This window comes from Convolutriloba macropyga, chromosome 15, assembly GCF_964194025.1.
Source record: "Convolutriloba macropyga chromosome 15, txConMacr16.3, whole genome shotgun sequence".
Classification (NCBI taxonomy): Eukaryota; Metazoa; Xenacoelomorpha; order Acoela; family Convolutidae; genus Convolutriloba; species Convolutriloba macropyga.
The window spans coordinates 46,550,589-46,576,648 of record NC_134482.1 but is presented as its reverse complement, the minus strand read 5'-3'; the positions used below and the strand labels follow the sequence as shown (position 1 = coordinate 46,576,648).

The following is a 26,060-nucleotide window of genomic DNA, read 5'->3' as shown; positions in this document are numbered from 1 at the left end:
TATTACCACACGGTTGTTATCGCAACCGAGAAGTTATCAAACTCCGAGGCGAAGCCGAGGTGTTATGATAACTTTGAGGGCGATAACAACCGTGTGGTAATTTTTTTTAATCAACACCTGTTGCGATCATTTCAAAATTGAACACAGTTTTATTGGTTTTTCATTTTCATTTTTTGTGGACAATTACGTTTTTAAAGGTAAATAATATTTCTTCGGATCTGTTCTTCGTTTTGTCCTAATGCGCCCCCCCCCCCCCCTCACACACACTTACACACACACACACACACACACACACACACACACACACACACACACACACACAAACACACTTACACACACCTACACAAACACACACGCAAATGGATGCACACACGTACACGCACGCACACACATACGCTCAAACGTACACACACACGCACACACACAGGCACACAAACACAACCACACGCGCACACACACGCACACAACACACACAGCACAAACACACCGCACAAAAACCCCACTTACACAACACACACACGCACACACCACACACACCGCACACACACAACACACACACCGCACGCACACAACACACACGCCACACAAGATTTTTAAGACACGTTTATCAAAAAGTTTCCATCATTAGAGTACGAGTTTATCTCCACTCTTTTGTCGCCATTGTTTATTTAGTAACAGTGGCAATAAAAGAGTGTGATAGTCTCGTAGTTTAATGCTGAGGTGATTTTCCAGTGTCGATTAGGCACTAAAATTTATTACACTGACAGTTTATTTAATTGCTATTATCGCAACAGGTGTTGATTAATGAATAATCCCACACGGTTTTTATCGCAACCGAGAAGTTATCAATCTCCGAGGTGAAGCCGAGGTGTTATGATAACTTCGAGGGCGATAACAACCGTATTGAAATTTTTTTAATCAACACCTGTTGTGATCACTTCAAATTTGAACACATTCTTATTGGTTCTTCATTTTGATTTTTTGTTTACAATTACTTTTTCAAAGACAAGTGATATTTCTTCGGATATGTTCTTCGTTTTGTCCTCAAGCCCCCCCCCCCCTCCCACACACAGATAAACACACAGACAGAGAGACCCACACACACACACACACACACACACAAATGCACACTCACACACACACAAACAAGTACACACGCACCCAAGCACACACGCACACACACTCACATAAGCGCACAAACACAAACACAAAAACAGACATACACACGCACACAAACACACACACACGCTTACTTACAAACTTACAAACACACACATAAACACACACACACACACAAACACCACACTCAACACACACCATTTACACCCACGCCACAGACACTCACACACACCACACATACACCACACACACCACCCACACATCACACACGCACGCACGCACACACGCGCTCACACACACACAAACGCAAATGCAGGCACGCACACACACACAAACACAAACACAGACGAACAAACACGCACGCACACACGTACCCACGCACACTCGCACGCACACAAACACACACGCAGGCACACACACGCACACACTTACAAACACACACACACACACACTTACACACACACAACCACAAACACACACGCACACACACGTTCACACGCACACTTACAAACACACACAACCACAAACACACACGCACGCACACACACACACACAAACACACACACACACACACAACCACAAACACACACACACATGCACAGGCACGCACACACACATACACGCACGTACACACACACAACACAGACACCACACACAACACACCACGCACAAGTTTTTTTTAGACTACAAGTATCAAACCTTTTCCATCATTAGACTACAATTTTATCACCACTCTTTCATCTCCACTGTTTACTTAGTAACAATGGCGGTAAAAGAGTGTGGTAAACTCGTAGTCTAATGCTGAAGTGTTTTTCCAATGTCGATCGGGCATTAAAATTTATCACACTGACAATTTATTTAACTGCTGTTATCGCAACAGGTGTTGATTAAAATACAGCCGGCAAAACAAACTAGACTAGAAAAAATGTACGGACTTTTGATTTTGATACAGACGTATAGTTTGAAATACGTCACAGCGTTTGACAAAAATTTAACCGATAATTTGACGTTTTTGACAGAAAGAGCAATCGTAAATGGCTACGCGGCACCCCATAGGCCTTTCTATGTATCCCTTAACAATATTGGTTACTGTGGGGGAGCAATCATTTCGCAGAATCACGTCCTAACTGCTGCCCACTGCGTTCCAGGTTAAATACTTTAGATTTATTCTTTTTCGGGATCTTTTCCGTTTGTTCCCCCTCCCTCCCCCTCCCCCTCCCCCCTCCCCCCCCCCCCCCTTTCAGTACGTTATGCGCCCCCCAGTTACAGAGCACGGCCATTACATAGTAAAGCTTCATGTAAAAATATGGCACATGCGCTGGGGGGGGCAAATAATATGCGCCCACCAAGCTGGGGGGGCACAAACGGAAAAGATCTTTTTCGAAAATCCCCAGTGTTTTTATGCTCCCCAGTTACAAATTATTGCTGTTTTATAGCACGTTAATATATTTTGGGTCTTTCCCATTATAGCCCCCCCCCCCAGCTTAGTGGGCATGTAACCTATAGCCCCCCCCAGATGAAAATTTATAACCACCTCTTTAACACAAAATCGGAAATCGATGTAGGCGAGCCACTGAAATTTATAACCACTTCTTTAACACAAATCAGAAATCATTGTAGGCGAGCCGCCGGATGATGACATGGGCTTGCCCATTATAATTGATTTTAGTTGACTTCGTATCTGGTTGATTCGTATCTTGCGGAGTTCCTGTTCAGAAAGCATGTTTCTCGAAAAAACCTGGACCCGTTCCATGAAATAATGACGGCGATTGGAAAATTCCAGCATTCGATACTGGAACAAAACAAAAACTTGTAACCAACAATTGTAAGCATAAATGATGAATTTAATTGTATGCTTTCACTTGATTTTTGGGGGGCTATAATTTTCTGGGGGGGGGGGCTATAATGGGAAAGACCCTATATTTTTAAAAAATGTCACCTCCCTGCCCCCCCCCCCCCCCGCTTAGTAAGCATATAACTTTTAAGCCCCTGGGTGTATTTGCTCTTTTTTAATCTCTAATTTGCCATATAACAACACAAAAAGTGTAATTAAAAATTGTAATAAAACACTGAGGGACAAAATAAAATACATTTTTAATTCCCCAGTCGCACGTGCTAGTTTGTCTAAACAGTAATGACCAACATCACAATTAATAATCTGTTAGTGATGGTAAAGAAAAAACGGGTCTTTCCCATTATAGCCCCCCCCCCCAGCTTAGTTGACAGATAACCTATAGCCCCCCAATCATGGTAAATATACCATAAAGGGGGATATAATTTCATGTTGGGGAGGCTATAATGGGAAAGACCTGAAAAAACCAATGAGCGAGAAACAGAAGAGATTTCTGTTTGAGACAAAGGATCTTTTCCGTTTGTGCCCCCAGTACGTTATGCTCCCCCAGTTACAGAGCACGTGCAATTTCACAGTAAATCATTATGTAAAAATATGGCACGTGCGTCTAGGGTTTGCAGATAATATGAGCCAACTAAGCTGGGAGGGGGGACAAACGGAAAAGGGATCTTTTCCGTTTGTGCACCCCCCCCCCCCAGCTTAGTGGGCGCATATTTTTTGCACCCCCAAAAACGCCCGTGCCATGATTTTTTATAAGGATTTACTTTGTAATGACGCGTGCCCGGTTACTAGGGGGAGTAAAACGTGCTGGGGGGAGGCACAAATGGAATAGATCCCAAATCAATTCAGTTATCAATTGTACCTTTTTCGTTGGCATATAAACGTTTGATGAGGTCGATTCTCAGTGCCCTGATGCGTGATAGTCGCGATAGATCTGGTTTTTCTGTTCGGTTTTTACTCCGAGAACCATATGTTTGAAATGCGTCAAGTTGCACCCCAGCGTTCAAACCTTTTCCGTATGTTACCCCCAGCTAAGTTAGTACATATTATTTGCACCCCCAGACGCACGTACCATATTTTAACATAAGAATTGACCATGCAATGATACGTGCTTTGTAACTGGAGGGGGGCAAATTACGTGTGGCACAAACGGAAAAGATCCAAATTTTGATACAAAAACGCTGTCCCTGTTTGCGGTTTGTGTTCTTGGACAAGTGGTGTCTGTACAATTAGTTTTACGGTAAATTGGACAAACTGCCTAATATGTATTCCTTATTATCAAATTTGTAGAAGTCATATATGGGCGTAACTTCGCAAAACCTGCAATTGCCGTGAAACTTTGCAAAACCTCAATCAAAACATTAATTGTTTCTATTCTGCTTGTCTTTCAGTACTCTTTATGAAATTCAATTAGAATACTTTTGTTGTTATATAGCAATTTACTATAGAAAAAGAGCACATGTGCTTGGGGTTGTCAAAGTCATAAGCTCACTCTAAAATGAATTGTTTCCAAATAGATTGTGAGCGAAACTGTAATTAACCAAGATATAAATACGGCAGAAAAAAAAGACACTTCCTAGGTCATCAAAAGGTCTGTACGGTCCGAGTCGAATAATACCAGTTAGCAGTACTAAGGAACATAGAAGATCTAGTCCGCGTAAAAATATAATAAAAAATTCTGTTGGTTATTTTCAGATGAGGTAGTTTTGTTCCTTGTGATCGCAATGTTTCCACTTTTTTTTTAATTTGTTAACCGTCATAAAATTTGACTTCTTATTTCTTCTAAGTATTTTCATTTGAGTTTTTTTAAATTAACTAAGAGTTTTTGTCAACTTGAGTACAATTTTGTTATTCTCGTTGTACTGAGATTGAGTACAATTGCTTAAAGAAATAAAACTTCACTCGGATTGTTTTAGTCATAAGTAAAGCACTCAAAGAAGTTTTAGCGTTATGTTGATGCTGGTACCTCTTTCTAAGAAACTCTATTTAAAATTGGGTTGCATGTAAGTTTCGTGCATTGTTAGAATCTTGGTTGTTCGCCTGATTTGAGTCAATAAATGATACCACAAAGTGGATATACTCTGTTTCGGCACCCCCAGTTTAGTGGGTGTAAATCTTTTATTATCCCCTATACGCACGTGCTATTTTCTGACATAGTAACGTGCTATATAACAACATATTATTTGCAACTGGATGTCATAAAAATCACTGGGGGGGGGGGCGAAACAGAATTGATCCAGCAAAGGTTTTCACTTAATTTTCTTTTAATGAACTGTAATGTGACCGCTAAAGTTAACTCTTCTCTCTATTTTAGTGCAAAGATAGTTTACATTTTTTTTTGAGTTATGAAATTTCTTTTATTGACATTGCAAAATTTAATGTTTACAATTGATGCTGCGAGCTTCAATCGCAAGCCTTTGGGTTCAGGAAATGCATTTTTTTGTCTACAGGGTATTATAAATCTACTGTCAACAGGGTATTTTTTTGTTGACTCTAAGGAAAAAGTCAAGTCGCCATTGTTTGTATCTGCATTCCGATTCAGTATTGGTGTCATAGGCAATCAATGTTGCCATGGTACGTAAGTCTCTGATAATTTTAAGTATGTAGAAAAAGAAGTAAAGCTAGCACTGACCCATGTTGCACACTGTACTCTACTGATCAAAACTGCAATATGGACAGTCAGAACTAAGAAATGGTCGATGACCAGTCAGAAATATTTTTTAACAATTTCTTGTGACATTTCAAACTGCAGTTTCCTTAATATTATGATCTCTTTGACGGCGTCAAAGCGTTTTCTTTAGATCTATGAACAGTGCATTTGTCTCCTTTCAATTGCTTCCCCAGTAATTCCTGAGATTTAATTATTGAATGTTGTTTTGATACAGCATATAATTCTCACTGTTTAGTTAATAAGTTGTTATCTAGCCATATTTTATTTATTTTTTTCATCGTGTTTATCAACATATTTTGGTGTTTATTCGGTTATTTTTGTCTGGAATCTTTCAGCGGCCAGCTCACAGTCCTTAGACTCAATCTGCGACATATTGTATTTCAATTGATGTCGCAATTTTAATATCGCAGTAGATGTCGCAGTAGATGTTTTTAAGTACCGATAAAGTTCTATGAAGTTTTTTTTTCAGTTTTCAGATAACTGTGTGATATGTCTCAAAACAATTTGAACAATATAGTAGTCAGTGAGTGTTGTCACATCTTTATTTTATGGAGTCCTAATATTGATGATCTGCACAGAAAAACTATCCTGGTTTAGGTATTGACAATCTCCTTAGTGTAGCCATAATTAACATAATTGATAAGCTTAAGAGACCAGAGAAAGCTTTTGAAATACTGCGTTTTTTGTTTCTGCTGTGGTCAATATTTGAGATCACCAATGTAGAAAGCATAAGAATAAGAATAGAAATTTCATAACCAGATAGCGCTAATTAAGTTAAATAATTTAGGTCAACTTTGACAAGTTAAGGTGTTTGAAATAAGCGTTCTTTCTTGAAGGGTTATTGTTTCGAAGGCGCCAGAGAGGGGAGTTGAGTGATATATCTTAAACAAACAAATTGATGAACAAAAGCATATTGAGTTGTCAATCTATTTTGATTAATTAGCAAAGTTGAATTTTTGCATCAGGCCAAAGTCGAAATGAGTGACTTGAATTTAGAAAAGAACTAGAGAGCGAAGATTAAAAGTGAACTAGATACTTTGAACAGAATTGGAGTTTCAATTTGAACCAAATTAAAGTGTGATTTCAAATTTACAAAATAATTGGCAACTCCAAACTTGGTACACTCAACTCCTTAAATTATAATCGTCATTGGAATCTGAAATTTTGTGGGGATGTTCCCCTAATGATTGTGCATATATAATAGGGATGCGCGGCCGGTTATACTTTTTTTGATCTAAGTTATTAGCACGGGAATAGTTGTTATTCGAAGTTTCTTTTGATATTTTAAGTAGAAATTTCGATTGTTTATGGATGAAATAACGGTAGAAACCAGGCGTACTAACATGTACTGGTGCAGTAAGATATTGGATAATCATGGGAATGGCTTAGAAAGTTGTGGAAGAAATTTATTAGAGTTTTGTTGACTTAAAGTAAATAAAAAGGCAATTTATCAGTTTTCCAAATACCCACCGATAAAAAGTTGTCCGACCCCTCCAAGGATGGGAAGGAGTTATGGGGTAATAAACGGTCAATGATGGGAAGGTACCCCTAGTGGTCCTATATTGCGAGAATAATTTTCAGGCGAATCCGACGACCCACCCTCCAGCTATTAACACCAGAAGTAGTGTGATTTGAAGGTTTTTAGGTATTTTACTGTGAAATATGAATGTTTCAGTCAGAAATAAGGCGATTAATCAGTTTTAATGTCCTGCACGTATGAATTAATGTTTTTGCATGATCTTGGGAAGGGTTTAGGATATAAAATGGCGATTTTCAAGTATATTGGTAATTATCACAGGAATGTAGTTAGCACCTAAACTGAAATAGTATTTTCTCGAAAAGTTGAAGTCGTATTGACCTGAAAATTGGGGGATAGACTAATTTGGGTACGGGGAATCCGATTTTGAGGTCAGCTTTGACCCTACACCAACCTGCACGGAACTAGCGCACGCCCGTGCTGCGGAACGTAAAATTTGAATTGCTCGTGGAGTATTGGTAGTAGCCCTATGATTTTTGGAGGGTTAGTGTAACTTTTCAAGGGCTTTCGATTGGTGATATTTTCAATCCCAGATTCCGACCGGAAGTCGGTGCTTCGGGACGACCCGAGTGCCGAAAACCGGAAATTGGCCTTTTTGAGCGGCCGAATGACTTTGAAATAGTTTTAATATGATAAACTGAGACAGTTAGTGACAAAAAATAACCACCCCGGTCAATTTTGACGAACTCGGATTTTTCGGGTTTCGGCACCCACGACTCGTTAAAAATTTTTAAATTGCAAACGACTCGCAACGGCTGATCCGTTGGTCATGAAACTTGGCAGGCAAGTTGGTGGCACCCTATAGTTACTATAAAACTTTACCCGAAGACGTTTTGACCACTACTTCGCAAGTTATTAAGTTTGGAAATTTGTGGTCATCCGGGAGGTCGATGAAAAGTGTGCGCGGTCACTGCTCGTGTTCTATTAGGAGTTAGGTCATAAAAATTGGTGGGTAGGTGTAACTATGGAAGGACTTTCCGCGCCAATAGTTATTTTTACCAAGTTGACCCTTCATCTTCGACTATTGACCTCTAATTGACCTCTGGAGTTCAAATTTTTGGGTTTTTCGGAAATTTTGGTTTCTGACTATTTTTTGTACGGGGAATTGCACGGAATGCTGGGAAAAGCATACCAATCCATTATCTTAGCTTTAGCAAGCATGAATTAGCGATATATTTACCCATGGAGACCAATAGTCTCTGAATCACAAAAGCGACAAAATTGACTTGGCGCCAAATTTGTGTGCGCAAATAAGAGCGATAAGGACCGCGGACTTTGACGTTAATCTGTTTGTTCAGTAAAGGGAACTCCTCCTGCGGATGTATCAATCTGTCAGAATGACTTTTGGTGTTTACTTAAGTTCCAAGAGTGTATTTAATTAAGATGAGATAAAGTGGAGTGGATTTGTTTACATAAGAGTCCAAAGGTCGTGTACTTAAGATAAGGAGAATGTTCAACAATGGTTGGTAGCAGTTGAATGACAGAGCATAGTTTGATATTGGTTGTTTGCATAGCAAACAAAGCCCTCCCACAGAATGTGACAAATTTAAGTGTAAGTTGCATTGTTTACTTAAGAGATTAAAGTTTGTTTGCTTAAGATAAGAGCGTATTGGTTGAGTATAAATTGAAGTGACACAGAGAAATTTTGGCACAGAGAGAGAGGCAGACTTTGGAGATTCTGGGAGAACTTCAGAAGTTTGGATTCGCACAAGCGAGAGAAAGTAGTTGGTTTAGGGGGACTAAACTTTTAGAGATAGTTTGAAAAGCAGGGAAGAGATTTAGACTGAGACTAAACTTTGAAAGATTTGTAATTGCAAGACCAGTTGGGATACTGTGAGCGTTTTGATTTAGTTCATTTGGGAAGTGAACCACGGATATTGTTAATATTACTTTAATTACTATTATAAATTGTCTTGAATTTGTCTTTTCCATTGATGTACAAGTAATTGTCTTACATTCGTTATCCATATAACTAGAATTGATATTACGAGCCCCATTGTGAATTAACTTATTTCAAGGCAATCTAATTTGCAACAGCTTACAAGAGTGGAAGAGGGGAAATCGCAGAGTAACAAAGTAACGCTTGCTTCACCAATTCAAAACCTTTGGTTTATTTTATTTGATCGATCTTCTGGGCGACAGAGTCCCCTCACTGTTGAGCCTAGCAGAAATTCAGAAGACGACAGTGGCGCTCCTGGGTGGGCTTCGATTCTTTGTTACCTTTTGCTGTGATTTAATTTCCAATTAGTTGGAGAGCGTTTAATATTTCTCGTCGGAGAAACTGCTGAGAGCAGACCGAAGGCTGACTTTCATTTTGTACTTGGGTTACTAAAAGTTTGATTATGTTTTGTTATCAGTTGGTGAAGCGTTTTCCTTCACCAGGCTACGAAATTTGGGAAGATTGGCGTGAACATTATTTGAGCACTGGCATGAAGCTGGGATGGACAGAGGAAGATATGATGAAGTGGTTGCCTACAAAATTGTGTGGGTGGGCCTTGAATGCAGTAAGTGATTTACCCAGAGTTTATTGGCGGTCGACTCCAGGGAAGCAAGCATGGACACTGACAGAGACGTTGTATCAGTTTGACATACGATTGTCCGACAATCCACTTTTTTATGAGCGAAGCTATAATATGTTCGTTAGAGGGAAAGCGGGAAATAGGGCAGAATTCATTGAAACCAGTGATACTGCAGATCAGAGAACTCGACAGCACTGCTCTCAAAGGCAGGTGATTGATACGAGAAGCAGAGTTGACATTCCTTTAATGGATGCATTTCGGCCGCCCGGCAAAAGTTCTGAAGGGTTTGGCATTGGGTCCAGCTGTGGTGTCTCAAGAAAAGAAGCCTTTAGTGAAGATTTGTTCGGAGAAGTTGAAGATACGAGATTTGTTGAGAGTGGTAGTGGAATAAGAATTCCAGATTGCGGCGTTGAAGTGCAAAATGGAACTGAGGTCGAGATTACGGAGGAAATTTGTGGTCAAGTAAACCAGGAAACTAGTAGAGCAGCGGTGAGAGAATATGAAAACAGTGGCAACGGAGAACTTCCGACAGAAGAAAAAGTCATTGAGCGGAGAGTTGAATCTTGTGGACCAGATGAGCATCATGCTATGGAAAAGAGCTATGTACTGTCACCAGAGTCTGAGGAGCTGAGCTATGAACAGTCGGATGATGACTATTTGTCTGAAGATGCTTCGGATACAGATTTTTCGGATGTCGAGGAATTTGATGACAACGAAGCGAGAAGTGAGACAAGTTTTGCTGCGAGTTTGGACTTAGTAGCATGCGATAATGTAAATACAATAGAAAGCTGTTTTGGCGGTGGTGTCAAAGCTAGCGGAAACGATATGTTAGGAGCCTGGGCCTTGATGGAGCTAAAGACAGGAGGGTCACACCAGAAGTTCTGCAATGTAACAAACGGGGAGAATGAGACACAGATGTGTACAACTGAGTGCACTGTGGACACTTTGGAGAATTGGACAAGTTCTGGAGGAACTGATGGGCAGTTGGTATATGAAACGGTAAGGCAGAAGGTTCAAAACGATAAGGCAGCTGAAGACCGGAGTGATTTTGCACAGTTGGGAAAAGAGCTGGAGGAATGGGTGCAATCGCAATTGAATGAAATTCAGCTTAATAGTAGTGTTTCGGTCAAACCAATGGATGAGCATCAAGGGGACAGTGCTGGAGCTGACAGAACAGGGCAATACTATCAGAAGTCAATGGCTACAGGGTTGAGCGATTGGGTTCATGATGATCAACAGCCTAGGAGGGAGGACTCTAGAGGGTTCTCGATGGAAGTTGATCAAAAAGTGGAGAGGATTGCATCGCGGTTTCCGGAGATTGCAAAACTGTTGCTGGTGAATCGCTCGTTAAGCCGGAAAGAGAGGTGGAGCCGTTTGGAAGCATCAGGACCGCAGTCATGGCAGGATCACAGGAGAAATTGCAGCTACAGTGGAAGAAGAGTTGGACATCCATTCAAGCATCAGAGGAAGAAGGTTTTCATGAACAGATGCACGTGTGTATGATTAGAGGGACGTTGACAGCTAAGTTATTCAAGTTTTTTTATCCCAATTGTTGCCTACATTGTTTTAATCTAATTTATTAGGATAATTTGATCAAGCACTATAGCCGTGGAGAATTTTTTTTAAAAAAAAAGATGATATAGGGAAATGTGTTGATTTGGTAGATCTATTTTTAGATTTGATACTTTAGTGATTTTGGGGTTCCCGGGAAGGATGTTTGTCAGAAGCAATAGAGTTTGATCAAAAATCAATTTTGATGAATTAGGTAGAATATGTTAAAATGTGAAAATACGAAAGTGTTTCCGAATCTGATTTAGTCAACCGCTATTCAAATTTTAGTGCAGTTAGTTGATAATAACCCGGAGCTAAAGCTAAGTGGTTCACTTCACTAGGTCGACTATTACTAAAGTACGTAGGAGTATATTAATGGTCTCACAGGATAAGGTTTTGCAATTATTCGGGAGAATAATAATCTAGGAGGGAGGAGTGTAGAAAGCATAAGAATAAGAATAGAAATTTCATAACCAGATAGCGCTAATTAAGTTAAATAATTTAGGTCAACTTTGACAAGTTAAGGTGTTTGAAATAAGCGTTCTTTCTTGAAGGGTTATTGTTTCGAAGGCGCCAGAGAGGGGAGTTGAGTGATATATCTTAAACAAACAAATTGATGAACAAAAGCATATTGAGTTGTCAATCTATTTTGATTAATTAGCAAAGTTGAATTTCTGCATCAGGCCAAAGTCGAAATGAGTGACTTGAATTTAGAAAAGAACTAGAGAGCGAAGATTAAAAGTGAACTAGATACTTTGAACAGAATTGGAGTTTCAATTTGAACCAAATTAAAGTGTGATTTCAAATTTACAAAATAATTGGCAACTCCAAACTTGGTACACTCAACTCCTTAAATTATAATCGTCATTGGAATCTGAAATTTTGTGGGGATGTTCCCCTAATGATTGTGCATATATAATAGGGATGCGCGGCCGGTTATACTTTTTTTGATCTAAGTTATTAGCACGGGAATAGTTGTTATTCGAAGTTTCTTTTGATATTTTAAGTAGAAATTTCGATTGTTTATGGATGAAATAACGGTAGAAACCAGGCGTACTAACATGTACTGGTGCAGTAAGATATTGGATAATCATGGGAATGGCTTAGAAAGTTGTGGAAGAAATTTATTAGAGTTTTGTTGACTTAAAGTAAATAAAAAGGCAATTTATCAGTTTTCCAAATACCCACCGATAAAAAGTTGTCCGACCCCTCCCAGGATGGGAAGGAGTTATGGGGTAATAAACGGTCAATGATGGGAAGGTACCCCTAGTGGTCCTATATTGCGAGAATAATTTTCAGGCGAATCCGACCACCCACCCTCCAGCTATTAACACCGGAAGTAGTGTGATTTGAAGGTTTTTAGGTATTTTACTGTGAAATATGAATGTTTCAGTCAGAAATAAGGCGATTAATCAGTTTTAATGTCCTGCACGTATGAATTAATGTTTTTGCATGATCTTGGGAAGGGTTTAGGATATAAAATGGCCATTTTCAAGTATATTGGTAATTATCACAGGAATGTAGTTAGCACCTAAACTGAAATAGTATTTTCTCGAAAAGTTGAAGTCGGATTGACCTGAAAATTGGGGGATAGACTAATTTGGGTACGGTGAATCCGATTTTGAGGTCAGCTTTGACCCTACACCAACCTGCACGGAACTAGCGCACGCCCGTGCTGCGGAACGTAAAATTTGAATTGCTCGTGGAGTATTGGTAGTAGCCCTATGATTTTTGGAGGGTTAGTGTAACTTTTCAAGGGCTTTCGATTGGTGATATTTTCAATCCCAGATTCCGACCGGAAGTCGGTGCTTCGGGACGACCCGAGTGCCGAAAACCGGAAATTGGCCTTTTTGAGCGGCCGAATGACTTTGAAATAGTTTTAATATGATAAACTGAGACAGTTAGTGACAAAAAATAACCACCCCGGTCAATTTTGACGAACTCCGATTTTTCGGGTTTCGGCACCCACGACTCGTTAAAAATTTTTAAATTGCAAACGACTCGCAACGGCTGATCCGTTGGTCATGAAACTTGGCAGGCAAGTTGGTGGCACCCTATAGTTACTATAAAACTTTACCCGAAGACGTTTTGACCACTACTTCGCAAGTTATTAAGTTTGGAAATTTGGGGTCATCCGGGAGGTCGATGAAAAGTGTGCGCGGTCACTGCTCGTGTTCTATTAGGAGTTAGGTCATAAAAATTGGTGGGTAGGTGTAACTATGGAAGGACTTTCCGCGCCAATAGTTATTTTTACCAAGTTGACCCTTCATCTTCGACTATTGACCTCTAATTGACCTCTGGAGTTCAAATTTTTGGGTTTTTCGGAAATTTTGGTTTCTGACTATTTTTTGTACGGGGAATTGCACGGAATGCTGGGAAAAGCATACCAATCCATTATCTTAGCTTTAGCAAGCATGAATTAGCGATATATTTACCCATGGAGACCAATAGTCTCTGAATCACAAAAGCGACAAAATTGACTTGGCGCCAAATTTGTGTGCGCAAATAAGAGCGATAAGGACCGCGGACTTTGACGTTAATCTGTTTGTTCAGTAAAGGGAACTCCTCCTGCGGATGTATCAATCTGTCAGAATGACTTTCGGTGTTTACTTAAGTTCCAAGAGTGTATTTAATTAAGATGAGATAAAGTGGAGTGGATTTGTTTACATAAGAGTCCAAAGGTCGTGTACTTAAGATAAGGAGAATGTTCAACAATGGTTGGTAGCAGTTGAATGACAGAGCATAGTTTGATATTGGTTGTTTGCATAGCAAACAAAGCCCTCCCACAGAATGTGACAAATTTAAGTGTAAGTTGCATTGTTTACTTAAGAGATTAAAGTTTGTTTGCTTAAGATAAGAGCGTATTGGTTGAGTATAAATTGAAGTGACACAGAGAAATTTTGGCACAGAGAGAGAGGCAGACTTTGGAGATTCTGGGAGAACTTCAGAAGTTTGGATTCGCACAAGCGAGAGAAAGTAGTTGGTTTAGTGGGACTAAACTTTTAGAGATAGTTTGAAAAGCAGGGAAGAGATTTAGACTGAGACTAAACTTTGAAAGATTTGTAATTGCAAGACCAGTTGGGATACTGTGAGCGTTTTGATTTAGTTCATTTGGGAAGTGAACCACGGATATTGTTAATATTACTTTAATTACTATTATAAATTGTCTTGAATTTGTCTTTTCCATTGATGTACAAGCAATTGTCTTACATTCGTTATCCATATAACTAAAATTGATATTACGAGCCCCATTGTGAATTAACTTATTTCAAGGCAATCTAATTTGCAACAGCTTACAAGAGTGGAAGAGGGGAAATCGCAGAGTAACAAAGTAACGCTTGCTTCACCAATTCAAAACCTTTGGTTTATTTTATTTGGTCGATCTTCTGGGCGACAGAGTCCCCTCACTGTTGAGCCTAGCAGAAATTCAGAAGACGACAACCAAAAATACTGCTATTTTTGTGTTTCGTTGTAGTTTGTTCAAGATTACATCGAAATGCCGTAAAAAACATAGCCACGTTTGTCTTTCGTTTAATATAGATAACCTCGAAAACCTTATTTTTAATGTTTTTTCCTTCCATCCATTTTAAAGCTAAGCCCAAATTTTGTTGCACATCTTTTCGTCTTCTCCTTTTCTCTGAAAATGTTCAACCACTCCCCCCCCCCCCCAAAAAAAAAAAACTTCAGTTCTTCTGATTCTTTGTAAATATTTGATAGTATCAGTCATCTATTGAGTTGCACTCACAATAATAGCTATTTTAAGCCGTGTTTCAGTATAGGATAAGGCCAAAGGTAATATAACCTGTTGCTGTATGAAAATATTGATACTATACGTGTTTTTGTATACTGCCGTGTTCTTTTGATGCGAAAAGGTATGCTTCAGTTTAAGACTTTTTTCAGGACTTTTTTGCCTACTTATTCGCCTGCGTAAAAGTTGTATTCACTAAAATTTTTGAAAAGTCGAGGTTTAGAAGCACCGAAAAAGTGTTGGTTTTCGTTTAGAATTATCTCTAACGGCATCAACTCTAATCAACATCAAATCGCTGTGTATATTGCAAACCTGGATGTCAGCCTTTACAAAAAAATTTTTAAGGTCTGGAGGACGCAAACACCATTGTGTGCGGATATCGCAAGTCAATAGTTGACCTGGAATAGTTTTTTATGCAACAAACCTCATTTTTTTGCCAAGAATATCTCAAGCTTACAGAAAAAGATCTTAAATTTCAATATCATAGATTAGCAGTGATAATTTTGTATCTACTGTACGTATCCCATTCAGATATTGAACAACTTCGAAAAACGAGAGAGAGAAAACCTATGATCAGAAAAACAAAAGAAAAAAGTAAATAAGGGAAACATAAATTGCGCAAATGATTTCCAGGTTTTTATCGCACGTTACATTTAGTCTCTACAAAAACAAAACTGAAAAATATATTGCTAAATTGTGCCGATTTTTGCTTTTTGGTACGGGTTTTTCCAATTATAGAACCGCACAAATTTCGGGTCTTTCCCATTATAGCCCCCCACCTTGGTGGTCAGATAACCTATCCCCCCATCATGGTAAATATACCATAATGGGGGCTATAATTTCATGGGGGGCAATAATGGGAAGACCCCAAATTTCCAGCCCGACTGATATTTATAGGATAATGGGGAGGGTTTAATTCGGTATGCCAACTAAGTTGGGGGGATTGGGTCATAATGCGGGTAAAGACCACCAAGACTCTCAGTCCCCCAATCGCAATTGCTTCTCGTGATTTCTAAGAGGGTCTTAAAAGACACGTGTATAGTCTTGTAAGAACAATAAAGGAACCGGGTCTTTCCCATTATAGCCCCCCCCCCCCAGCTTAGTGGGCATGTAACCTATAGCCCCCCCCACCCAATCATGGTAATTATACCATAATGGGGGGCTATAATTTCATGGGGGGGCTATAATGGGAAAGACCCAAGGAACCATATAAGAACCATATAAGAACCAAATATGGTACCATTTTACCATAAAATGTTATAGTGTTATTAGTTGATGTTTAATGGTCTTTTCCATTATAGCCCCCCCACTCCCCCACCCCCCCCCCTCCAGCTTTGTGTTCAGATGACCTATTGCTCCACCCCCCAATCATGGTAATTATACCATAATGGGGGGCTATAATGGGAAAGACCCTATTTTTTTCTACAGATATGAGTACAATTGAGGTCATCTATGGTGACTTCACATCATCAACTGGCAGAAGACGAGGAGTCGTAGGATCCATCGTATCTCACAAGGATTTTGACAAGGATACGGGAAAGAATGACATCGCCATCATCAGGCTGTCTCAACCGGTTCCATCTATAAATGTCATCCCACTATGCAGCAAGAGTTACAGGGATCACTTAATAGCTGTCTGTGGAATGGGAAGTACAATTGGAGGACAGGAAATAGTTGCCGAAAATTTGCAAGAGGTCAAGTTGCAGGTAATGTATAAATTGCTCTTTTTTGGCCCCTGCTTCATTACAGCTTCCACAAAATTATTATAAACCCTCCGAAATTATTACCCTCCGATTATTATTACCCTCCGTTTTTGGGTAACAGGTGGGACGGCTGTAGAAAACCCAACTAGGCTAGAGGGTCTACATTAAAAGGAGAGACCTTTTTATACCTTCCCCCTTTAGCTTTTACTAGCTTAGGACCCAGACAAAATCAAGCACGTCCAGACCAAAGATGAACGCACGAGAGGGGTGTATAGTGTGTTCAAAAATAAATAGTCTGGAAAAATAGTAAGCGCACAGGAACATGAATGCAGTCTTGGGGATGGTCTGGACATCTTTGATTTCGGTCTGGATCCTCAGCTTGGGTAAAACTTTTGCTATGCTATGACAGCTCACACATTATTTGAGAGAGTCATGGATAGCGTGAATAGCACTGCAACCCCCCCCCCTTGGGGTGAGGGTCAAAAAAGATCGCTGACTGTATATAAATTTAGACAAGATAAATTTTGAAATTTTGTGTCTTTTATATTTTAGCTGCCACGAAATTAAAGCCCCCTTGTGGTATAAATACAATGATTTGGTCGGCAGATAAAGGTTAAATGACCACTATGCGGGGGGGGGGGGGGGTTGTAAAGGGAATGACCCAAACTTTCAATGTCTGTTTTGCTAACAATATACGAGGCCACGGATGTTAGAAGAAATAAATATAGTTATTAAGTTTTTAATTTTTTTAAAGTTTTTAAGTCATTTGCGTGATTGATCATACGTGACTTAACTCGCTCAATAAAATGACTTGCACTTTAAAACTTGAATTTAATTTGAACTAGTTTAAACTCAAAGGAACTCATATGTGCAGTAAAGGTCCCTAATAAAAGGCTTCTGCGTGATTAATTTTAACAAGCTCTTTTAATTTATCACTGAATGTTTTTTACTTAAATTTTGATCCCCGTCATTTTTTTCCAATTTTGATCTGTGTCTGTTTCTATCTCTTATACTGCACGCAAGTCTATTCTTACGCAGCTATTCCGGCAACCTGCCGGCTATGTTTTTTGAGACATTATAAATATTGGTGGCCGATGATGCGTAATTACGTAACAAATTGTTTTAATTGTTTTTATTGATTTTTAATAGCCGCGAAGCGATAGCGACTATTATTGGATTATTGGAGACATCGTGGTTTTTTACAATTCAAAGAATTTGAATTGTATTGGGGCGCTGTCTTTTTTCAAAGATCTGTTCACACATTTTCATGATTTTTGAAGTTAAATTGGAGTAGTGAATTTGGTCACGCCGAAACAGGAAGTTGAGCAAAAAAGCGAGTGATTTTGAGGCGTGAAATTTTTCACTCGAATATTGAAGTAGAGTGAAAAATCGGCGTTTGAACAGAAATTCGATTCTCGCTGGTGTTTTTTTGTTCACATGCGGCAATTTAATTTCACATTGATTTTTATTGTTTTTCAATTTTTTTTATCAATTTTTTTCAAAAGTGATTTCCCAATCCATTAATAGTTCATTCTAGGCCTGGTTTTTTGTTTGAGCTAAATTTCCCTTTCTTGCTATTGGTTTTTTTGTTCACATACGGTCTTTTGAATTTGATTTTCTCTTATATTGTTAAATTTTTGATCTGATTTTTTTGGAAATGGTTTTCCTTATCACCCATAGTCCAATCGAGGTCTAGTTTTTTGTTTAGACAATTAAAATTCTTTGATTTGTATGTCAAAACTTGTCCTGCTACGTTTTTGAAGATCTATGTACATATTTTCTTGATTTTTAAGGATAAATTGGAGTCGTAATTTTGGTCACGCCGAAACAGGAGGTGGAGAGAGAAACCGAGTGATTTTGTGGCGTAAAATTGTTTGACACAACTTTTAGTGTAGATTAAAAAACTCGTGTTTAGACAAAAATTTGCTTTCTCGCTAGTGGTTTTTGTTCACATGCGACCTTTTGACAATGATTCGCACTTTTTTCGATTTTTTTATCTGATTTTTTTTCCAAAAGGTTTTCCCAGTTCATTCATAGTCAGTTCTAGGTCCAGTTTTTTTAGTCACTGAAAATTCTTTCAATTGTACGTCAGGACTTGTCCTGCTACGTTTTTTTTCGTCTAATAAAAAATTTTTTGCTTTACCTCAGTTCACAGCTTGTTGAACACTTTGCGTGAAATCTTTTTGACTTCTCTAAACTGTCTCACTCTTCTCTCATTTTGCTTAAAGTGATTTTAGACAACGGTTGCTCGGCAAAGCAATTCAAAATGAACAGAGTCAGTATTTTTGGCCATCTCTTGACTTATACGACAATAAAGGCATTGTATTCAATATGTTTCGCGATTTTTATTTGTACAAATCAAAGAACCTTATAGTTTTCCGTTTCGTCAACTTAAAGAGGAAAATTGAAGAAGGGTCTTTATACGACCTGAAGAGGAGTGTTGGAGAAGTATTTTTTAAACCAGTTTTATTGGGTTAAAATGAGGCGAGAAATGAAACGCGTCAAAAAAGCTATAAAACATCATTCATCAGTGATTGCACACCTAATGCCCGGTTGAATGTTTACGTATCCAATTATGGCAATTTTGATGTTATGAAACAGCTTTTTTGTTAACAAAAATTGACAGAAAATTGGGAAATATAAAACCGCGATCATGTTTTTAATATCAATTTGATTAAAGAAAAGTTTTTGTTTTTGGATTCACATCTATCATATGAGTCATTTAGAGTCATTCTTTGAGTCTTTTCCGAAATTCTGCCGCCTCGGTCTTTATCGTATCTATTGGAGTGTACTTGATGCAGAACAATAAACGCGTGAAAAAAATTACAGCGGTTAGACTGCTGAATGGAATTGGAGAGTGGAGCGAAAAGAGAATGATTTTATGTTTATAACGCTGTTTTTGAGACATAAAAATTTGGTGTGAGAAGAAGTTTCTGTAGATGAAATATATTTTGCTCGGATTTTTCAAAAACGGATTTTTCAAGCAGTTTTTATGGATTTTTTTTCCTATTAAGATGTCGGTATACACTATAGTTGCAGTTTCCGCCTTCTCTTGATAATGTTTGTATTTTTTGGGAAAATTGTCGAGTATTTTGCAATTTGGACATTTTCTCAGCTACTTGTGGATTTTTTGACCTTTTTGGCAATTATTTGGCCTTTATATTGTTTGCTTGCGTTCTTTGTGAAGTGATGGTGATTTAAGATACTAATTGAATACATTTTGTTGGCAAAAAATTGTTTTGATGAGAAAATTGAAAAATAATAGGAGGAACGTGTAATTGATTTTGTAATTGTTTTCTTGCAATTTTTTTGTTTTTTCTTCCAAACTTTAGAGGTTTGTGAGCTTGTAATGTCTTTCCTATTGTTATGTTTGCACTTTAATATGCATAATTTGATTCAAATAAAATTTTCGATTCCGTATGTATTTCCAATATGAAGAAACAATTGCAATTTTCAATTTTTTTTAAATTCTTTTGATTTTGGAGCTACCTACTTATTATTTGACTTCATTCTTTTCTAAATGACTGCAGATTTTATAATTTTTTCACAGGAAACTGACTGTGCGAAATACAAAGCCTCCAACACTAGCCAGATATGTCTGGTCGGAAACAGGAAAGACAGCTGCGCCGGCGATTCTGGAGGACCCGCCTACCCCCTCTCAGGGGGTAACAACAAACCCATTTGCCTGTATGGTGTTATCAGTTTTGGATCTCAAAAATGCAAAGGTTGGGGTGTGTACACGAGGGTGTCCTATTACAGTGATTGGATTAAAAATAATATGAGTTAGAGTGAAATTGTCATATCACTCTAATAAAAGTGTCTCTACCCCAAGATTATCCCAAGATTAAATAATTGTTTCGTGACTGTCTACTTTGTATGAACAAAACTATGCTGAAAATTTTGCAACAAAGAGTAAAAATAAGATCTGACCAGTAGAAATTATGAACAAAATTAAGTTTTTTCACTGATCGACAAAAAATTTCTGAAGAAGTGTGCATATTTTTTTAGAGGTGACGAGTTTATTAGGGAAAGAAACTGCTAGACAATTAGGTGAATGTCTTTGGCGTAGGTTTTGCAAAGATTAGTTTGCGGAGGTGTTTGGGTTTAAAAATTACATACACTAATAAAAACGTGCAGGTAAATTAACCTCAGGGGTAAAAATTAAGATCGAAAACCAAAAAAAAACAATTCAGAGTCTTATGAAACATTCTACACGATGAACTGAATAAGTGACCCAATTATACGTTTCAATTATAAGCTGCAATTTAGATATAATTTGAAATCCAGACACCCGACCTGTTCTGCCCAGCTTGACAAAGATAAACGCAAGAATGATAGAAGAAGGCAACGTAATTTACCCTATTTACCCTATTTACCCTAATTTATTGACTTGATTCAAGAAATTATTGAAAACAACATACCGCAGGTAAGCAAAAAATGGTAACATCAGTTATTGAATTACTGTAAAAGTATTTAGTTCAAAATAGGACAGATAAAATATGGGTAGATAAGTTTAGCATCATAAATGATGCATTCTTGTCTTTGTCTGCAAATTCTCCTCTGCAAAAAAATTAATTAAAATGGCTTAAATAACATTGTTCAAGGCTCTTAGATTTAAAAAATTGACTGAGTTTTAAGAAATCGACATTCTTGCATGATTATTAACCGTGGTCTATGCTGCAAAATAACAATTCGTCCTGTGACGGAGAGATCTCAAGATGATTAATTCTGCAACGACTCGGTAAGACAAACATTTTCAGTTGCGACCAGGCTACGCTTTAATAAAGACGGATCATCAGGTATTTTTTCAAGCATCCATCTTTTACGCATTTAGTTCAAAAGTATAAAAGTTTGTGGTTTTGTTAGATAATTATTTTTGGATTTGCTCAACTAATTTGAGTTTTTACTAGCTTTACAAATCATTTTTCAAAGGAAAAATACAACTAATAAAAATTAATGTACTAAAATTTACTGAAATTTATCAAAAATATCAGAATGAATACGTATTACATTGTTCCTTGCGGTATTTTTGTTAGGTTTCAAAAACCTCAACTTGTCGTAGTTAAGTTTATTTTTTCTTTTTTGCAAAATTATTGGAAAGCTGGTAAAATTTATAAAAAAAAGACTAACTCAATAGGCTAACCCAAAAAACAAGATAATGAGACAACAAATTCTGATCAGATAGATTCAAATTTTTCTCGTTGACAATTTGTTGGGAAGCCCCCCATTCTCATTCCTCATTCCCCAAAGCCCTAATCCCCAACGGTCATCCGCTTTTCAGACCCCAACACTTCAAATACCTTCCCATCAATTAATATTTCAACGTTTTCACTCGTTTTGTCCCTGTTTCGGTTTAAGTAAATTAAGCGGAGCCAAGCGCTCGCGATTCATCTGAGATCAGTTTGATGACGTCAGTCGTCCGTCTTATCATTATTACGAAAAAAAAATTTTTTGGTTTCTTTCCAAGATTTTAATGGTTTTCATCTGGACTAAATTGTGCTTCAAATTTTTGTTTGGTCTTTCTAACACAATATGAGTTTTTCGTAAGAGCTTTAAATGAAACTGAGGAATTATTGTGAAAAGAAAAAGAGGAAAATTAAACAGAAAATTTAAAGATTTTGTTGTTCTTTCACTTGCGAAAGTGTTTGTCTCCTAAGTGATGTGTCGGGAAAAAATTTTCTGATTTTTCGTTCTCTTGTCCAGTCCAGTATATTTGTCACGACCATGTGTTATTAAAATTTACTTAGTTAGTTTTTACCAAGAAGCTTTGAATCAACTCCGTATTTCTATAAGGTTAGGGATTTTCAATTTTCTCAATGTTTTGAATCCATGTGCTTCTATTTCAGCATGAAAAAAGTTCCGGTCCTAATTTCACATGACAATATGGTGGTTATATATTGGTATATTTTCCGATCCGTTGAGCGGGGAGTAAAAATAATTGAAGATTGAAGTACAATAAAAACGGATGCAAATTAGGAAAGAGATCAATCGCGTGTAACGTCAATATACAACAGCACTGGGCCATCTCAAAAGTCATTAAACTGTTTAAAAACTCTAAGTGTCCGCTAATGAACTCTTTGTTGTTTATCTGTGGGACTCTGATTTCATAACCAATCTGATTTGAATTATCGGATCTTTTCCGTTTGTGCCCCCCCCCCCCCCCCCCCAGCAAGTTTCGCACCCCCCCCCCCCCCCAGATACAGAGCACATGCCATTACATAGTAAATCATTATGTAAAAATTTGGCACATGCGTCGGGGGGGGGGGGGGTGGGTGCAAATAATATGCGCTAAGCTGGGGGCACAAACGGAAAAGATCTAAATTATCAATAATCTGTTGAAAAAAAAATTAAAAAACATTGAACATTTAAAAAACTTACTCTGGACTTTAAACAAATGTCTCCAGAACTAAATACGGAGTCTAAAACTAGTCAAGTTATCATTTCATTGCAATTAAATTTTAATAGATACTTTTTTAATTATTCTAGCTGTTAAGCAAACAATACGAACATATGCATGCCTTCTTGTACCTCCAAGCCAAGCACTTAGGTGCATAGTGGTCAAATTTCAATCACTTGTTCTAGCTCAGCGGGCGTATAGGTTTTGGTTATCATGCGTCTTTTTAACACACTTTTTTAAATAATATAGTAAAATTAATTTAGTAAATTAATTGAAGCTAAACTAATCACAACGAATCACAAATAGGAAGAACTCATAAAAGGAAGAAACCCAAAATGAGGCCTAAATTTAGTGCAGTTTTTTGCTTAAAAACTCAATGATGAACCAACTCTTTTGAAGAGAAGACTCAAATCATAGATGTGCTAAATAGTATTGTTCCGACTGCTGTAAGATAATTGTCTATATTGCTCACCAATTTTCCTTGAGATAATTAGATATATCGTACATATATCGTTATTCAGTATTTGGAACGAGTTTGTCAAAATCTGACATACGGAGACATTTTTTTCAGTTGCAATGAAATACAAATTTGACTTGACCAGCAGACCAACTGAAAATAAGAGGACCCGGTTCGAGGCCGAATGATTATCTTTTAAAAACTTGCAAGTTTCTGGCAAAAACTTACCAGGCGATGCATCGCCTTGGAAGTTTTTATTCCAAAAATTTGCAAGTTCTTACATGTTAACCATTCGACTTGCAAGGCGCTTAAACGTTAACCATTCGACTTACAAGTTACAAGTTAACCATTCGCACGCACACCATACACGACACACACACACCACGCACGCGCACACACACGCGCACACACATCCACGCACACTTACACACGGACATACACGCACGCACACACACCTGCGCACACACACATACACGCACACAAACACACGCACGTACACACACATACTCTCTCACACACACATACACACAGATACGCACTAAACCGTAAATAAAACTTTGCAAGACTTGAATGTAAACAAATGTTTGGAAAAAATAAAATCCGGAAAAAATTATATTGAAGTGTAAAAAGGTATAAAAATGAAGGGCCACTAAATTATTTTGAGAAAATACTGACATATGAACTTGAAAATTCAATCAAAGTCAATATTTTGGGAACATTTATAAAAAGGCGATCGTGAAGAAGATAACTGAGTTCTACAGTTTTTTAATGGAAATGCAAAAGGAACTCTCTTGAATTGATACAATTGAAAAAGTAACAATTTTGTCTACTTAGGTCTAATTGCATTATGTTATCCAAACAGAGCAACTAATTCCCGCGCGCTCTCTACGTTAAATGACTGAATGTTAAATTGAATTAACCAATAAGAGTTCTGCTCGACCGAAACGAACTTGCAAGAAACTTACAAAATAGCCATTCGCCTTGCAGGTTCTTACATGTTAGCCATTCACCTTGCAAGTTTTCACAAGCTAACCATTCTACTTGCAAGTTCTTACAAGTTAACCATCTTTTGCAAGAAAGTTGCAAGTTCTTACAAGTTAACCATTCGGTCTCGACCCGGGGAGGCAAAGGATTCCCTCAAATTCGGAGATTATGGAAATCGTAGCATCTAAATTGAATGACGAAATCTTGGTGTCAGTGTCGCCAACACCGTAGTTCTTCAAAAGATTATGTAAGTTTAAAACAGCTTACAATTTGACGTCGAAGAAAAGAAAGAAATGGTTAACTTTTAAGAGGTAAGAAGGGCAGGTAAATCATTTTAAAAGCAAAATAAAAAACTTGGAAATAGAAAAATTATTCGAAAATCAACAAAATCAATTTGTTCCACAGCTGAACTATAATACTAAAACTAAGACACCAAACTAACACAATGATTTGAATTTTTCACCACTTTAGCACGCAAAATATGAAACTAACAATAAAAATGCAGAAACGTTGGCAAAAGTGAAAAATGTCTCTCAAATTTTTCTCAATTTTTCACAGATCTGTCCCTCAGTTAATTTCTCCTGTCCAAAATACAACATAAACTTAAATTCAGGTCGGCAAAAATTTAGTTATAATTGTAGACAGACATAAGAAAAAATTTTGGAAAATTTTTGAAAATTACTTGAAATTGGCTGCAATTTCTAAACCCAGTGAAATTAATTGGACTAAGTTATACGCATAATCACACGCACCAACTTGAATGACGCGTGGTTGACCCCTTAAATTCAAAAACAACTGAAAAAAGGCAAAATTTCTAATCACAAAGACAAACAAAAAAAGCATAATTGAGAATAATGTTTTTGTTTACATTGCCATTACCAAAATTATAGCTCATTGAAGCAGGGAAACATTGAAGCAGGGAAACATTGAGAGAAACATTGAAGCAGGGAAAATTGGTGATCTATGCCCAATATCAATATAGGACCAATCTCAGAAAAATTCCCAAATACACAGAAAAACAAAAAGTTGCACATTTAGTTGCTCGAAAACAAACATTTTCAAATCAAAACTAGGACGTGCCAGAAATTCAGCACCTTAATAGATTCTAAAGCCAGCTGAAAACTTGTAAGGAGACTTAACACACGTTGAGCGTTGAGTTTTACTTGTTTATCCCGTTTTGAGAACACAAAGTCCTGAAAAAATGTGTGAACACATCGTACAAAGAAGCATATCAGGACTAGTCCTGAACTATAATACAAAGAACTGAAGGAAAGAATAACAATCAACAGAATAAATGAAAATTGCAAGCCAAATATAAAATTGAATTTTTTTCGACGAATAAAAAAGAAAGCATTCAATTTGTTAAATTTTAGGATGTTTGTGTTGAGATAACAAATACACAAACTGCCTATCAAAAACGCAAGTTAAAAAAACAGAAAAAATTGGCAGAGAAACTTTGCTTCAAATTTTACAGACTGGCAGAGACAAGGAAAAGCAAGAACAACATCAAATATTTGAAATC

At 37.6% G+C, this 26,060-nt stretch overlaps 1 protein-coding gene across 1 annotated transcript; it reads left to right on the top strand.

Moving 5' to 3' along the window:
- Positions 1-20,668, top strand: LOC142354009 (chymotrypsin-like protease CTRL-1). Its single transcript, XM_075406260.1, has 4 exons — positions 1-96; positions 2,018-2,267; positions 16,426-16,703; positions 20,251-20,668. Exons 2-4 carry the CDS (start codon positions 2,045-2,047, stop codon positions 20,485-20,487), a joined length of 738 nt encoding a protein of 245 aa, XP_075262375.1. The 5' UTR covers positions 1-96; positions 2,018-2,044; the 3' UTR covers positions 20,488-20,668.
- Positions 20,669-26,060: the final 5,392 nt, after the last annotated feature.